Consider the following 15,146-nt stretch of genomic DNA (forward strand, 5'->3'; position numbering starts at 1 on the left):
AAGGGGGGGGGAATTAAGTGGTTTTTTTATTTAAACAATAACTTACGCCCTGCCTTAAAACTACATTTAAAATACAATATTTCTATCGTATTTCGACTTTACAAAGGTGTGTGTGTGGGAGGGGAAGAGTTAAACCTAACAGTCAAAACTAAGACCTATTACACAGGCTGAAAAAGTTGGGGGGGGGGACGCTTCCCTCCCCAAAACAACCGAACCTCTACAGTCAAGAGCAACGGGTTTGAACGGACAGACAGACGTGCCCCGTGGGCTGCTGAGCGCACCCTGCCGGCTAGGCGACAGGAACCAAAGAAAAGGTGCTGTACAGTACGGCTGGGTCCACGGAGCCGATGAGACCCGACCCGGGCAAACCATTAGAAGAAAAAAAAGCAGTGGTTTCGTTTTAAAAATTCCTCAGGTTGGGTTCCTTTTGAGGGCTTGTTTTTTAAAAGAATCACCTGTATAAATTATCGGAGCGACTGCAAGAGTGCAGGGAGGCGGCGGCAAGGGGGGGCGGTGTCAGTGGCTTGGTGGCACAGCATCTGCTTGGCAGGCGGACGTTTCCCAGGTTCTGGGACCCTGGAGAGCGGCTGCCAGTTTGAGTAGGCAATACCGAGTAGGCAGCTCCATATGTCTTCACGTGTGGCGCAAACGACTCGCTGGGCCTTGCAGTGGGGGTGGTTTCCAAGCGGGGGGCAGAGGCCCTGCTTCAAGCACAGGCCAGGGGATTCCCTCTCGGAAAGAAAGCCCAATGGGCCCCTGCACAGAAAGGCTGTCCCAGCAAGGTAGTGCACGATGGGAATCTGTCCCCACCACCCCCACTCCCATTTGCACGAATGTAAGCTCTTTGGAAAGGGTTGTCGCTGACCCGGGCAGGCGGTGGTTTTGGCGGCTCCTTCCAGTCTGCGAGAGGAAGTCGGGTTTTTAAACCACATGTGTGTGTGTGGGGGGGGGGAGAAGGACCGGGATTGATTCTGCGTCCTTTATAGCAACCCCAGACTGTGTGACCACCTCACACCCGTAGAACTTCTCAAGTGGAGGACTAAGGCCCTGGGCCGTGGAGAAAACGGTGAATAGACGCGCTGCACCCGAGCGACCAGACACTGCTCTCCGTCCCCCGTCCCCCCCAAGAGTGGCACACCGTTTGTGGCAAAGGGACATTCTTGCTTTTGGCAGAGTGGGGGACAGGTGGCCGTCAAACCCCGACTGGAAAGAAAGAGCTCAGCTCAGAGAGAGCCTCTGGCAACCAGAGAGGGTTCGGGTGGCTTTTAACTCCCCCCCCCCAAACAAGAGGAACGAGATCCAACGCAGTTTAAAAGTGAGTACGAGAAGTGACTCAAGGCAAGAAGAGGGGGAGGGCGGGGTGGGGGGTCAGGGATCGGAGAAAACACTCTTTGGGGGTCACCGACTTCGCGTACGCAGTAGGCTTGCAAGGCTGCGAGGGGAAGGGGGCTGTGAGGTCCGCCCTGCACGGATGCAGACGCCGCCGACACCGCCTTCTGGTTACTGCGTCTAGTCCAGGGGTCCCCAGCCATTTTGACCCTGTGGGCGCTTTTGGAGTCCTGGCACAGAGTGGTGGGCACGGCCCCAATGTGGCTGCCCCCAGCTTACCTTAAGTCACCCAGTGAAGATTCTTGTGTTGTGGAGGCAGCTGCCACCGCCAAAGCAACAGTTAAAAGAAAAAGGGGGGGGGTGGAAGCCGGTACTGCCAATCAAATTTCCAATGGCCAATCAGAATCCTTGCTGGGCAAAAGTCTCACTTGGCCATGCCCACTTATTATTATTTTTTAAAACTTGGTTGGCACATCGGGGATCCCTCATCTAGACAATCAGGCAGGGTCAGGTCCACACAAACGAAGCACAGGCCGTACCTCATGAGAACGGCAGAACCGGAAGGCCACGGGTGGTCTTCCAGAGAGAACCAGCAAGTTTCAGCGAGCGGCCATTAAGGTGTGTGTGTGTGTACTTGGGGGGGGGGGGTTTGAAAGGGCAAGGCGCAAGCAGCGAACCGGAGGAGGGGATTCCACGGAAAGCCACGGTGACCGAACATTCCTAAGAGGAAAATCAGCCGGGAAGGCTGGCCCTGTATCTCCGCAGCTGCTGATAAGGGGCGCCTTGGAGATGTTCAGCGTCAGACCCAGAGAGAAGGCACAGAAATGCATACCTTGCGTATGCGCCAGAGGTCACCTGCCCCAGGTGGAAAGCTGCGTTTCCCGACATACGTTGTTTGTGGCCAAAGCCCCAATGCCCACGAGCCCGGCCCTGCCCCCTCCTGCCAGCAGGAACGCGGGGGGGGGGAAGAGAACCCTTCATCACCATCACCCCCTCTGCCCAATGTTGATTTATTTATTTATTTTTAGCATTACGCATGCACAAATCACTGAGAGAGAGAGAGAGGTGGGATGTTCAGTTTTCCTTGGTAACTGTTCTACAAAAGAAAAGAAAAACCCCAATATTTACATAAAAGCTTCGTTTTTTCAAACACGCGGGAGTACAAAACTCGGGAGGGACGCCCACGAGTGGTTCTTCCTGTCACAGGTACGGCTTCTGGACGCCGCTTTGAAACGAGGAACGGGTCATTCAGCTTATTTAGAGGAGAGAGTCGGTTGCTGAAGAGAGTGGGGAGGGGGGTCCGTATACCGGACAGGAGCAGGGTAAAGACGGAGTCCCTTCCCCCAGTCATTTGACTGAAACAACCTTGACGTGCTTTTTTAAAAAAGTGATAAACCACAGGTTGTTTTAAAGTGCGAAGAGACAGAAGGGATTCCCCCCCCTCCCCTTTCATCCTCCCAGTGGTACCGTGGAAACTCCAGTTTAAAAACGGCTCTCTTACTGAGAATAAGCACCCTTTCCTCCACGCCTTCCACTCAGAGGTGCGTGCATCCGGACCCAGCTCGGCGGCTGCCACAACCGCCCTCTTCTTGCACAGAGAGCCGGGAGCTGACCGGTCCTCCAAAGCGGTTGGATTCTTTTGCTTTTTCTGTGTGGGCCCCCCCCCCCCCAACGTGGAAACAAAGCAGACGCCGCTCGTGGCAAAGGGCGGGTTTGCGCTGCTTCTCCAGACCCGCCTCCCGGCCAGGGAGGACATGAAAAGACCACGGGTTTTGAGGGATGAATGGAAGAGACGGCCGCTTTTGGCACGGGCAAAGGGTGAGCGAGCGCGCTGGGCAAGGGGGCGCGTGAAACTCTGGAGCCGAGGCACCTATGAAGATGAGGGGAGCCGGCAAAAGGAACTCGGGTGTATGCGCAGAAGGCTCTTTTCGTGCACTGATTTTGGCCGGCCGCCGACCTCGGCCCTTGCTGCCCTTTGACACGGTCGCTCCCCAAGCCACCTTTGCGGGCTTCGTCATGGCAGCGAGCGGCAGGAATGAATGAAGGGTCTGGATCAGACATCCCCCACACACACCTGTAGCATTCCAGCCTGCAGCGCCCCCAGAAACAGGATCGGGGCCTCCCGAGGCCACGGAGGCTCCCAGGATAACGCCGCCGATGGCTCTCTTAACCCCCAGATTTAGCACTTGGTGGAAGAGGAAGAGGAGGGCCACACAGACCGGCCGCCACCTCCGTCGCCCCCCACTTAAAAAAATTAAAAAGTAAACATCTCCATTGGCAACTCTTTGAAAAAATGGTGGTCCCAGCCTCTCTCCCTCCCTCTGCCTTTTTCGCAAGCAATCTCATGCCCCCACATACACACAAACGAAAACGCCCGTGCCCGCTCTAGCGGGGTTCCCGTCGACAGGAAAGTGTTCCGAAGGAACCCAGAAACCCGAGACAAGGCGGCCGAGGGCTGGACGGCTGGCAAAGCCCCGTGTGCCCGCTCGCCGCCCACCCTACCCCGCCCCAGTTAAGTGCTAACACCCATATTCTGTTGGGGGAAAGGGGCGGGAGGGAGAGACAGAGAGATGCAGTGATTTGTCAAAGAGAGAAGACGACGGAACGTCAGGAAAAACGAGCCGGTTGTCCACGCTCCTCTGTGGACCGAGAACCCAACCCAACCAGCAGGATTGGAGGGAGCGGCAGTGGGGAGGGGGGGACTCCTTCCGATTTTCCAGTGCTCCTTCCCCTCCCCCGCCATTTCAAGAGTCTTGACGTTGATCAGCCACCACTTCACAGTCAGGGGAAAGGGGAAGGGGGGGGGGAGTTCCATTCCGGCCTTCGTCACAACCGTCATAAAAGCCTTTCCCTGGAACCGACGGGCCAGTCCGGGCCTTGGAAGCAGCCAGGCTGAGATGATGCGACTTGGTCTCGGGTGCAAATCGTGGTCCCCCTGAAATCGGCAAGACGGCGTCCAGCAGTGTAGGCCAGGACTGGGTCCAGACTTGTGGAATGTGCTTTTTGGGGGAAAGGGGGGGGGGGCGCTCCGTCTATCGGGCCCACCTGGTTCATGCACGGGGGGGAGGGTGGGGGGAGACAGGAGAGGTTCCCAAACATCCATCCGCGACCTCGGATTGGGGGTCTCCCGGCTGGACTGGGCAGCAGGGCTCCGGGCTGACGTGGGCTCAAGCGTATCCCGACCCGGCGGATCCGGCGTCCAAAGGGCGGAAGTCCGCGACCTCCCGCCGCCCGGGACAACATCCGAAGGTGCCGCCGACCCCAGCGGGCCCTTCTGTGCCAGGCACTGAGACGGAACCGAGGCTCCGCAGGGGTCCGATGCCCCAGCCGGCCGCCGCTGGCACGGCCGGGGTGAGGAAAGAGAGGGGCCGGCGGGCGCCAGGACCAAGTTTCCAGTCTCCGTTCCGTGGGCGAGAGGAGGAGCAGGCCTCGGTTTCCCGCGTCTCTGGAGGGTTCACAGTGTGTGCTGCTCGGCCTGGAGCTGGGGCGGGAGCAGGGGCTGGAGGGGGGACTGCGGCGACGGGGGAGGCGTCTGCGGGGGAGACGGGTGGGCCATCATCATCCCGGGCGTGGAGGAGAGGAAGGGGGCGCCGGCGGGGAGGGCGGAGGGAGAGCCGGGCGTGGCGCCGGGGGGCTCGACGATGGGCCGATTGTAGAAGAAGAAGGGGCACTGGTGGATGAAGAGTTCGATGATTGTCTGGTAGATGCGGGTGGCCGTCAGGGCGTCCATCGTGCTGAAGTCGGGCCTCATCAGGGTGGGCCAGAAGCAGATGGACAGGTTCTCGCTCGTCATCAGGTTGACTCGGCTGTGGTGGCTCACCCTGCAAAGACAGGCCCCACCGGGGCGAGGTTAGCGGGGGATCCCTCGCTCCCACGGAGATGGAAGCGGGGGGACTCGCACGCCTCCCACCCCACCCACCCCCAAAATGCTTATGTGCAAGTGAGCAGGGGCATCTCCACAATCCCTGTTCGGACCCCTGGCTGGCTGCGAAGTCTCACTCTGATTTCTGCCCCCCCCCCCCCCGGGGCTCCCCCGGCAACGCGCGGGTGGGGGGGGGCGGGGGCGGCGTAGAGGCAGACTGAGGCAGGGGAAGGGTGGGTGCCAAAACTCCCTCTCAGATGTGGAGTCCCGTAGGCAGAAATTCTATTTTGTGAGCGACGGGCATTAAAGTTGTGAGCCAGCGATTTGGCTGCTGCCAAAATTACTTCGCTCTGGAGCCATCCCTTCCTGAGCTGAGACAAAAATGCGTGAACCAGAGGCTAAAAAACTGTGAGCAGGCTCAGACTAACTCAGCTTAGCGGAAACACTGGTGGGTGGAGATACTGGCCCGGCCTGGAGGGGCCTGCAGGTAAAAAACCGTCATCCAGCTACCCTTTAGTTCAGGGGTCCCCAACCTTTTAGGGCCTGCGGGCACATCTGGAATTCTGACAGGGCGCGGTGGGCGCAGCGACAAAGTGGCTGCCACAGGGGGCGGAGCCAGCCACAAAGCAGTGGCCAGAGCTTAATGTCAGTAACGTGGTGGAAGATCCCTGTGCTGTGGTGGATGCTGCTGCCAAAGCAATGTTCTAAGAAGAAGGAGACGAAGAGGAGATTGGATTTATACCCTTGCCCTTCACTCGGAAGTCTCAGAGTGGCTTACAATCTCCCCCTCCCCACGACAGACACCCTGTAAGGTCAGTGGAGCTGAGAGAGCTCTTTCGAGGACTGCTCCTGAGAGAACAGCTCTTGTCAGAACTACGGCTTGCCCAAGGTCATCCAGCAGCTGCAAGTGGAGGAGTGGGGAATCAAACCCAGTTCTCCCAGATTAGAGTCCGCGCACTCAACCACTGCACCAAACTGGCTCTCTGCCCAGCCAATCAAACCTCCAACAACCAGTCAGAAGCCTCGTTGGGCAAAAGCCCTACCTGGCCCCGCCCACTTTGTGAAAACACTTGGGGGGGCTGAAGAGGAGAAGAAGAAGAGATTGGATTTATACCCCGTCCTTCACTACCCAAAGGTGTCTGAGAGCGGCTTACAAACTCCTCCCCCTTCCCCTCCCCACAACAGACACCCTGTGAGGTAGGTGGGGCTGAGAGAGCTCTCTCAAGGACTGTGCCTGAGAAGAAGAGATTGGATTTATACCCCGTCCTTCACTACCCAAAGGTGTCTCAGAGCGGCTTACAAACTCCTTTCCCTTCCCCTCCCCACAACAGACACCCTGTGAGGTAGGTGGGGCTGAGAGAGCTCTTTTTCAAGAACAGCTCTTATCAGAACTAGGGCTTGTCCAAGGTCATCCAGCCAGGTGCAAGTGGAGGAGTGAGGAATCAAACCCGGTTCTCCCAGATTAGAGTCCGCGCGCCTAACCACTATACCAAACCGGCACCCCGTTGGGGACCCTTGTTTAAATTCATACAAATCAGAACGAGGGATTATTTCACACGCTTCTCTTTCCGGGACTGCAGAAGCAATCCAAGACTAAGAACGGAACACGTTCAGATCCATATAATGGGGAGTCAACGTTTTCTAAACTAGAACGCTGTTGAGAACACACTCGTCAGTCATCACGAGGCTGCTGCGGTCTGTTACAAGACCTTGGGAGAGCAGGACCGAAGGGGCGGGGGTGGTGGTGGTTAATTTGGGACTCGTTAGCTGCAAACAGAAGAGTGGAGCCTTGTGAACCTGACCTCTGCCAGGCAACCAAAGCCCTGTGGCCGCGGATAATGAAACTGGGGGGATGCGCAGGCCTGATAACAGCCGCTGCCAGAGCCCCGCTGCCAATTTCTGCGAAGAGCCGAATTTGCTGAACTTAACGAGACCCCTGATAAATGCGGGCTTAATTGGAAGACGTGTCGGGGAAGAGGTTCACTCCAGGCAGGCTCTGCCGCTGCTGTGCACGGTGGCTGGGAAATGAGCCGGAGCCGGCTCTGCGTGGCTCCTACGCTTGTCCGAGAGGCCCCGCCATGCAGCCGAAGGGAGTGGCCCCGCCTCCCCCTCCCCTGCCTGCCTCTCGGGGGGACGCGAGAAGACACGTGTCCGACATACTTGTTCAAATGAGAGATGACGTATTTGAAGACCTCGTAGTTCTCCCTGGGAAATTTCTTCAACACCTCCTTCAGGGCGTGTAGCTTCTGCTCCCGGTCATTGATCTCTGTTTTTAGAAGGACGAAAAGGCCAATCAGTAAACAGGTTACTTATTTTCCTCAGCTGAGACTCCCGAGCCTCTTTCTTAAGACAAGGGAATCGCCCGTCAGTCTGCATTAAGAGCAAACGGTTAAATATCGGAGGGCTTCAAAAGCAGAGAGGATCAAAGTTAACTGACAGGTGATTGAAACCATTTTCCTCATTATTTTATCACTTCCGTGACACCTGCCAAACAACGTTCAATATACGTCTTCCGTTTGCTCTACAACTGTCCTTTGGCCAAAGCTACCCTGAAAACATGAAGAACAGTGCTCAGATTTGGAGGGGAGGGGGGGGAAGGAGATCGCGATCTGAAGGCTGCTGGGGAAGAGGAATAACAAATGGGCCTCACCTCCCGGTTGGTTCATAACCTGTTTCATTAACCGACAACACTAAGGACACAAGAAGAGCCCTGCTGGATCAGACCAGTGGTCTACTTAGTCTCACACAAGGGCCAGCCAGTTCCTCTGGAGGGCCAGCAACAAGGCAGGGAGGCCAAAGGCCTTCCCCTGATAAGAACATCAGAAGAGCCCTGCTGGATCAGACCAGTGAGGGTCCATCCAGTCCAGCATCCCGTCTCACACAGTGGCCGACCAGTTCCTCTGGAGGGCCAACAACAGGGCAGAGAGGCCGAGGCCTTCCCCTGATAAGAACCTCAGAAGAGCCCTGCTGGGTCAGACCAGCGGTCCATCTAGTCCAACATCCCATCTCACACAGTGGCCAACCAGTTGGACAGTCAACAGGGCATAAAGGCCGAGGCCTTCATAGAACCTCAGAAGAGCCCTGCTGGATCAGACCAGCGGTCCATCTAGTCCAACATCCCATCTCACACAGTGGCCAACCAGTTGGACAGCCAACAACAGGGCATAGAGGCCGAGGCCTTCATAGAACCTCAGAAGAGCCCTGCTGGATCAGACCAGTGAGGGTCCATCTACTCCAGCATCCTGTCTCACGCACGAGGCCAACCAGTTTCTCTGGAGGGCCAACAACAGGTCACAGAGGCCGAGGACTTAACCTGAGGTTGCCCCCTGGCTCTGGGATTCAAGAGGTTGACTGCCTCTGAGCGTGGAGGTTCCCCTCAGCCACCATGGCTAGCAGCCACTGATGGACCTCTCCTCCATGAATCTATCTAATCCCCCATTAAAGCTATCTGTGCCTGTGGCCATCACTACAATCTCTGGCGGCAAATTTTAATCAGCCTCTGTGTAAAGAAAAAAATAAAGCCTAACTTCTTTTCGTGTTTTCTTCCCCCCCCCAAATCAGTGTTCCCTCTAAGCTGAGTTAGTGTGAGCCAGCTCACAGTTTTTAAGCCTCCGGCTCACACATTTTTGCCTTAGCTCAGGAAGGGATGGCTCTAGAGCAAACTAATTTACGGAGTAGCCAAACTGCTTGCTCACAACTTTGATGCCAGTAGCTCACGAAGTAGGATTTTTGCTCACAACACTGCTTAGAGGGAGCCTTGCTCCCAATGGGTCCTATGGGGAAGCCCACAGCAAGATCACGTGTGCCTCGGGGGCCACGTCCTGTAGCCACTCCTGAGCTGGACGCAGAGGCTGCTGGAAATAAAACTGCCCAAGAGAGGTCTGCCCTTCCTGACTGTGACCAGATGCGTGACGTCCCTGCTTCCTTGCCTGGTGTCTTTGAGAACGTGGGCTCTCGGCACAGGCTTCCCTAACGGGCCACCTGTCCCTCTTGCGTTGTGCCCTTTTTGCTGAGGTGTGTGGGCACCGCCCGGCTTTAAGACATTTTCTTTTAAAAATCTCTCACCCACTGAAACAGAAAAGGCAGGAACCACCCAGTCCTCTACAGCATTTATCAAGGGTCCCACCCCCGTTTGGAATCCACTCCCACGGGACTGAAGCAATATGCCGCTCGGTGCCGAGTCTCTCCCAAGATCTGGCAGCTCTGAGGATCGTCTAAGACCACATTTGGAAACGGAGCCCTTAAAATCGCAGGGTCTGGACGGGGCCTCTCCCGAGTGCGGGATTCTACAGGGAAGGGCAGGCATTTCCCGGGAGGGGGGGGGGACAAGATGGCAGCGGGGCCCAATCAGGTTCTCAAGAGGCCAAAAGTCTCTTTGCTTCAAAAAGGGCTAGAAGCTCCGCATGGAATTGGGTGGAAAGATCTCTCAAACATATTCCTGTGCTGTTATTTCAGCCCCCTCTTGCTGCCCTCTTGCCCCCCAGGGACAAGCGCTTTCCTCTTCCTCTGGGGAAGCCCCGTCTGGTACGCAAAGACCGTGCGGCTAATATCCCCCACACTCGGCCTTCGTGCTCCAGCCTTCGCCCGTCTGAGGCTTCCAGGCAGTTGTATGCTTTGCATTCCCTTTTGCTGTGCAGGCTGAACACACGGTGCTTCCTCGTACTGAATCAGACCCTGGGTCTGTCGAGGTCGGTACCACCTACTTAGACCGGCCGCGGCACTCCAGGGTCTCGGGCAGAAGGTCCTTCGCAGCCCCCACAACCCGATCCCATCCACTGGAGATGCCGGGGATTGAACCGGGGACCTTCTGCATGGGAAGCAGAGGCTCTTCCACCAAGCCGTAGCCAGAGTTCAAGGAACACTGAGAGCGGCTCAGACGGCCGACTCCCTGAATCATGCCGTCTTGTACGGCAAGAGTACCGCGTTAGTAGATGTTCTGGAAGCTCAGTGACTTATACTGTACTTATTCCAAGTGCTATTTAAAAGCAGCTTACTGACAAGGATGCCCCGGGTGTGCCAACTGGCTGGATTTACAAACATTGATGGGCATGGGTTAAATCGGGTAGGAACAGAGTTTGGGTGAGGTTCAGTTCATTACAGATGGGGCTTGTGGGGAGAGATCCCCAGCAGATGGTGTCCCACAGAACCCAAATCAATCGCTTGCCTGCTCTACGGTGCCTTAGCGCTGCCCCGCCCCCAATCCCAGCCAGCGCAATGGTGAGGCCCCCGCTGTGGGAAAGAGCTCAGGGCAGTGGACCGTTTTATTATAACAGTGCGGTCATAATACTGAATGTAATGCAAGGGATACTGGGTTGTTTGAGAGGGATGTAGGCAATGTTCCCTCTAAGCTGAGTGAGTGTGAGCTAGCTCACAGGTTTTTTTAGCCTCCGGCTCACACACTGTTGCCTTAGCTGAGGAAGGAGGGCTCCAGAGCAGACTAATTTACGCAGCAGCCCAATCGCTCGCTCACAACTTTAATGCCAGTAGCTCGCAAGGTAGAATTTTTGCTCACAAGACTCCGCAGCTTAGAGGGAGCACTGGATGTAGGGTCAAGGGCCCTCCACACCTGAGAGGAGAGAATGAAGACTCCCAGTCACTTCCCACAACCAGAAAAGACACCATCTGCTATTCTGACATATTTATTGCTTTACAACTGCTGACCTGATAACCTTGTTCGTTAGTGTCACTTTCCATATCATCACCGTTGCATGTTAATTTGCTGCTCATTCTCTGGCTGGGAGTCTGAACCTTCCATGCCATTCTAATGCATTTGTTAAAGTGTGGCGTACGCAGGAAAGCTCACACCTTGAATAGACCCTTTGTTGGTCTTAAAGGTGCCGCTGGATTCTAGTGTGGTCCTCTAGTCTAGTGTAACTCGCCTTAGTACATTTTTTAAAGAAAGAAAGCCATGGCACACTTGGAGTCGTTTATATTTCTCACGGGGGGTGGGGGGGGGGGGAGATAAAATAAAATCCAGAAGATGCTGCCTCAGCACCTCTCCCACACAATGGAACTCCCTTCTTTTTTTTTCTTTTTTTTTGCATGTCATTTTATTTCCTTGCTCTAGGTGGTGCTGGAAGTAAAACTCAGATCTAAATCACTGAAACCCTTGGGTGGGTGGGGGGGAATGTTTTCTCAAAATATTTTAATAGCTCCGTCAAGAGAGGGGATCTCATACCAAATTTGTGCGCACATTTGATCACATATTTCGTGGAAAATGATCTACTACCCTCAAACCGTAACTATCTGGAATGGATACATTATTGATTTACAGGTGTTCAGGCTGAGCTCTTATCATATAAGTTTTAGCAGTGAAAAGTAGATTAGACTGAGTACAAGCAGAGGTCATTTCGGGGGGGGGGACGCGGGGGATCGCAGTTCCCCCGGGTGAGGTGCAGGGGGGGCACACAACGAAGCCCCGCCCCCTGCTTCCGGCCTCCCCGCTTCCGGCCCTCATTCAGCCAGGAGGAGGCAGGAGAAGAGGGAGGGTAAGTTGCTTCCTCCCCGCCTCTCCCCACCCCTGCCTGCCTGGGGCCAGGGAGGGCCTTGGCGGGGCTTCCTTGCACTCCCGCTGGCCTTGCAGGTCCACTGCCGGGCCTTATGATGTCAGGGGGTGTGGCATATGCTAATGAGTTATGCTAATGAGTTCCCCTAGCTCTTTTTCTATGAAATGACCCCTGAGTACAAGGCTAGTCATGTGCAATATACAGATACTGAGTTGAAACTGATTGAAAACACAATGTAATATATCTTTCAGTATGCATGTTTGTATTGTTTTAATTAAATAAAACTTTGAAGATTAAAAAACAAAAAACAAAGAGAGGGGACCGCATCTCTGCTGAAGAGAGGATTTCATCCATGTTACAACTGACCCATCGTTTCTTTCTTAGTGTAACTGACACGGGCGTTTCATTTAAAATGGGGTGCGGGAGGAGAGTTTTACGGATCCCACGGACCACCAAAAAGACCAATCCGCGAGTTCTGGGTCAAATCAAGTCTGAACTCTCCCTAAAAAGCGCAAATGACTAAACAGAGGCTGTGGGACTTTGGTCACGTCACGAGAAGACAAACGTCACTGGAGAAGACAATAATGCAAGGAAAAGAGGAAGACCTGACAGGAGATGGATGGATTCCATCAAGGGAGCCACAAAGGCCCTCCGTTTGCAAGACCTGAGCAAGGCTGTAAACAACAGGACATTTCAGAAGACATTATTTCATATGGGGAGGAGGAGGAGGAGGAGGTTCGATTTATATCCCGCCCTTCACTGCCTGAAGGGGTCTCAGAGTGGTTTATCATCTCCTTTCCTTTCCCCTCCCCACAACAGACACCCTGTGAGGTAGATGGGGCTGAGAGAGCTCTTTCAAGGACTCCTCCTGAGAGAACAGCTCTGAGAGAACTTGTGACTGACCCAAGGTCATCCAGCAGCTGCAAGTGGAGGAGTGAGGAATCCAACCCGGTTCTCCCAGATTAGAGTCCGCGCACTTAACCACTACACCAAACTGGCTTTCATATATAAGACCTTGTCGGGCTGGGCCGATAAGTTGGAAGCTACTTGACAGCACTTAACGCGCACGCACGCTTTCAATCCTTTTTCTATGGCAGTCAAGAGCGGCCAGTACAGTTCTTCCCACTGCTCTGCCCTGGTCCTGGAGGAGGTCAGCCCTTACGCTTAAGGGACCCCTGCCTTCTGCTTAGCTGTCGTGGCTAATAGCAATAGTGGGCCTGTCCTCCACAAATCTGTCTCACACGCATAGGCGTAATCTTCGTGGGGGCGGCGGGGCTTCAGCCCCCGCCGAAATTTTCAGGAAGGTGCTCAGCCTCCCCCGGGAGCCACCCTTGCTCCTAGCACAGCAATGCCTCTGGCCCAGCCCCAGCCCCCCCCCCCCCCCGGGAAATTGGAAAGTCTACACCCTTGCGAGTCACACCCTTTTAAAAATGACTTTGTTCTGCTGCTCCAGAGCAACACGGCTACCCACCTGAATCTACCCCTTTTAAAACCCAGTAGATGGAAAACGTCATCACCTCCTCTACGCACCCTCTGCCTCCAGTCCTAAAAGTTCTTTGGAACTCTCCCCGTAACCACGTGCTTCAGCTTCCTTTTCAATCCCTGAAGTTCGCCTCTCAGTCTTTTCCCCGTGCTTCTATACTTTACTTGAAGAGAGAGAGAGACCGAATCCAGCCACTACTCCAGAGAACGATCCAGTGTTAAGCAGAGAGACCTTACTGCTTGTCTACTAAGATTCTGTATCAGGGTGGGATACTCGCTTGGCATACAGGGGCGGTGTTAAAATATTTTTGATCTGGGGATTATTATTTTATAATAATGGCAGTTCAAATTAATTTTTTAACATCTGATCTGAAAGTTTTCCCGTTAATGTATTTTGTGGTTGCATAATATTTGTAATGGCCAATGGCTAAAGACCATAAATTCTAATAGATGATGATGATGATGATGATAATAATAATAATAAGTAGCAGTAGAAGGGGGGGGGGAGCTTGAAGTAACACTGAAAAATAATCCTGATTTACAAATGGGATATTTTTGGCCTCCTCTAAAGGGCCCTCTTTAAATAAACGGAAGCTTCAGTGGAGTTCCACATGGCTCTAAAGGTAAAGGTTCCCTTGCTCGAAAGCCAGTCGAGTCCGACTCTAGGGTTGCGGTGCTCATCTCTGTTTCAAAGCCGAAGAGCCAGCGCTGTCCGAAGACGTTTCCGTGGTCATGTGGCCGGCATGACTAAACACCGAGGCGCACGGAACGCTGTTCCCTTCCCACCGAAGTGGTACCTATTTATCTACTTGCAATTTCTTGCTTCCGAACTGCTAGGTTGGCAGGAGCTGGAACTAGGGACGGGAGCTCACTCCATCATGTGACAACTCGGGTCTCGAACTGCTGAACTACCGACCTTCCACAGCCGGCAGTTCAGCGTCTTAACCACTCGAGCCACCGCAGCTCCTCCACATGGCTCTACCGCAGGGTAAACGGCTACAAGAATCAAGATACCCAGCTATCGGTAACTGCATTCCAGGCGCATCCATCTTTGCAGATATTGCTATTGTTGAGACCGCCAACAGCAGACAGGAACTTATTGAGGCTGAAGCAGCAGCACAGAAATCAGAGCATGTGTTTAAAAAAAGAGAGAGTACCACCTCGCCAAACTAAATTATGTAGCAGCTTGGAAAGAGGAGCTTGCAGACAAAGGACACTGAGCAGACTTCTACCATTTTGCACTTGAACTTGACTGAGCTGAATTAACATGCACGCAGTGATTTCCAGCATAAGGAATGTGGGTAAATTGGGGGGGGGGGATGGTCTCCAGGCCTTTACAAGAATACCCCAGGATACACTATAGAATCCTGAAGAACTGGGAGTGGGAAGAAGAGAAGGCATTGAATTAGGACAGCCAGTGCACGCATGACATGTCCCTAACCTGTAACAGGGCATGCATGTCATATATTTGCCTGTTACACTGGCAACATGCAGGAAGGCAATTAAAAGGGCAAAATGTAGAATTTTGTGCACAGGGGGCCTCACGGCTACCAACGCTGTGGGTCCCCCAACGGGAGAACAGCCAGCTCTTTCCACGTGAGAAACAGGGAGAAGGATCCAGACCCTCCCCCTGACGCTCTGAAACCAACCAGGGTTTAAAAACGGCTGACGGGTGCACACTCACTGTGAGCTTCCACCAGCTCGATCTGCATGTTGTAGGGGACCAGGGGCTCGGGCAGCTCCGAGAAGAAACTCTTCATGGCTCCGGCAACGGCGTTCACGGTGAAGTCCTTCTCGGCAAAGTCCAGGCCGTGATCTGCAGAGAGAGAGAGGGAGGATTGCACGTCGGTCACACCCTGCCCATCGCGGCTGCCACAAGGAGGCAGATGAGACACGAGTAAAAGCACATCCACTACTGACGGGGTGACGGCACTCGCTCGTGTCAGGTGGCTTGGGTGACTGCAATA

At 54.4% G+C, this 15,146-nt stretch overlaps 1 protein-coding gene across 1 annotated transcript in view; it reads right to left on the bottom strand.

Moving 5' to 3' along the window:
• Positions 1-4,399: 4,399 nt before the first annotated feature.
• The window catches only part of ARHGAP35 (Rho GTPase activating protein 35), an 80,558-nt gene continuing 69,811 nt past the window's right edge, over positions 4,400-15,146 (bottom strand). Inside the window, exons 4-6 of the mRNA XM_015424112.1 lie at positions 14,864-14,995; positions 7,352-7,457; positions 4,400-5,150 (exon numbers count right to left, since the gene is read on the bottom strand). Coding sequence (XP_015279598.1) covers positions 4,784-5,150; positions 7,352-7,457; positions 14,864-14,995 — 605 coding nt within the window. The 3' untranslated portion in view covers positions 4,400-4,783. The remainder of the gene's footprint in view (positions 5,151-7,351; positions 7,458-14,863; positions 14,996-15,146) is intronic.

The sequence above is a fragment of the Gekko japonicus genome, unplaced genomic scaffold, assembly GCF_001447785.1.
Source record: "Gekko japonicus isolate JY-2015 unplaced genomic scaffold, Gekko_japonicus_V1.1 scaffold939, whole genome shotgun sequence".
In the NCBI taxonomy this organism is placed as follows: domain Eukaryota; kingdom Metazoa; phylum Chordata; class Lepidosauria; order Squamata; family Gekkonidae; genus Gekko; species Gekko japonicus.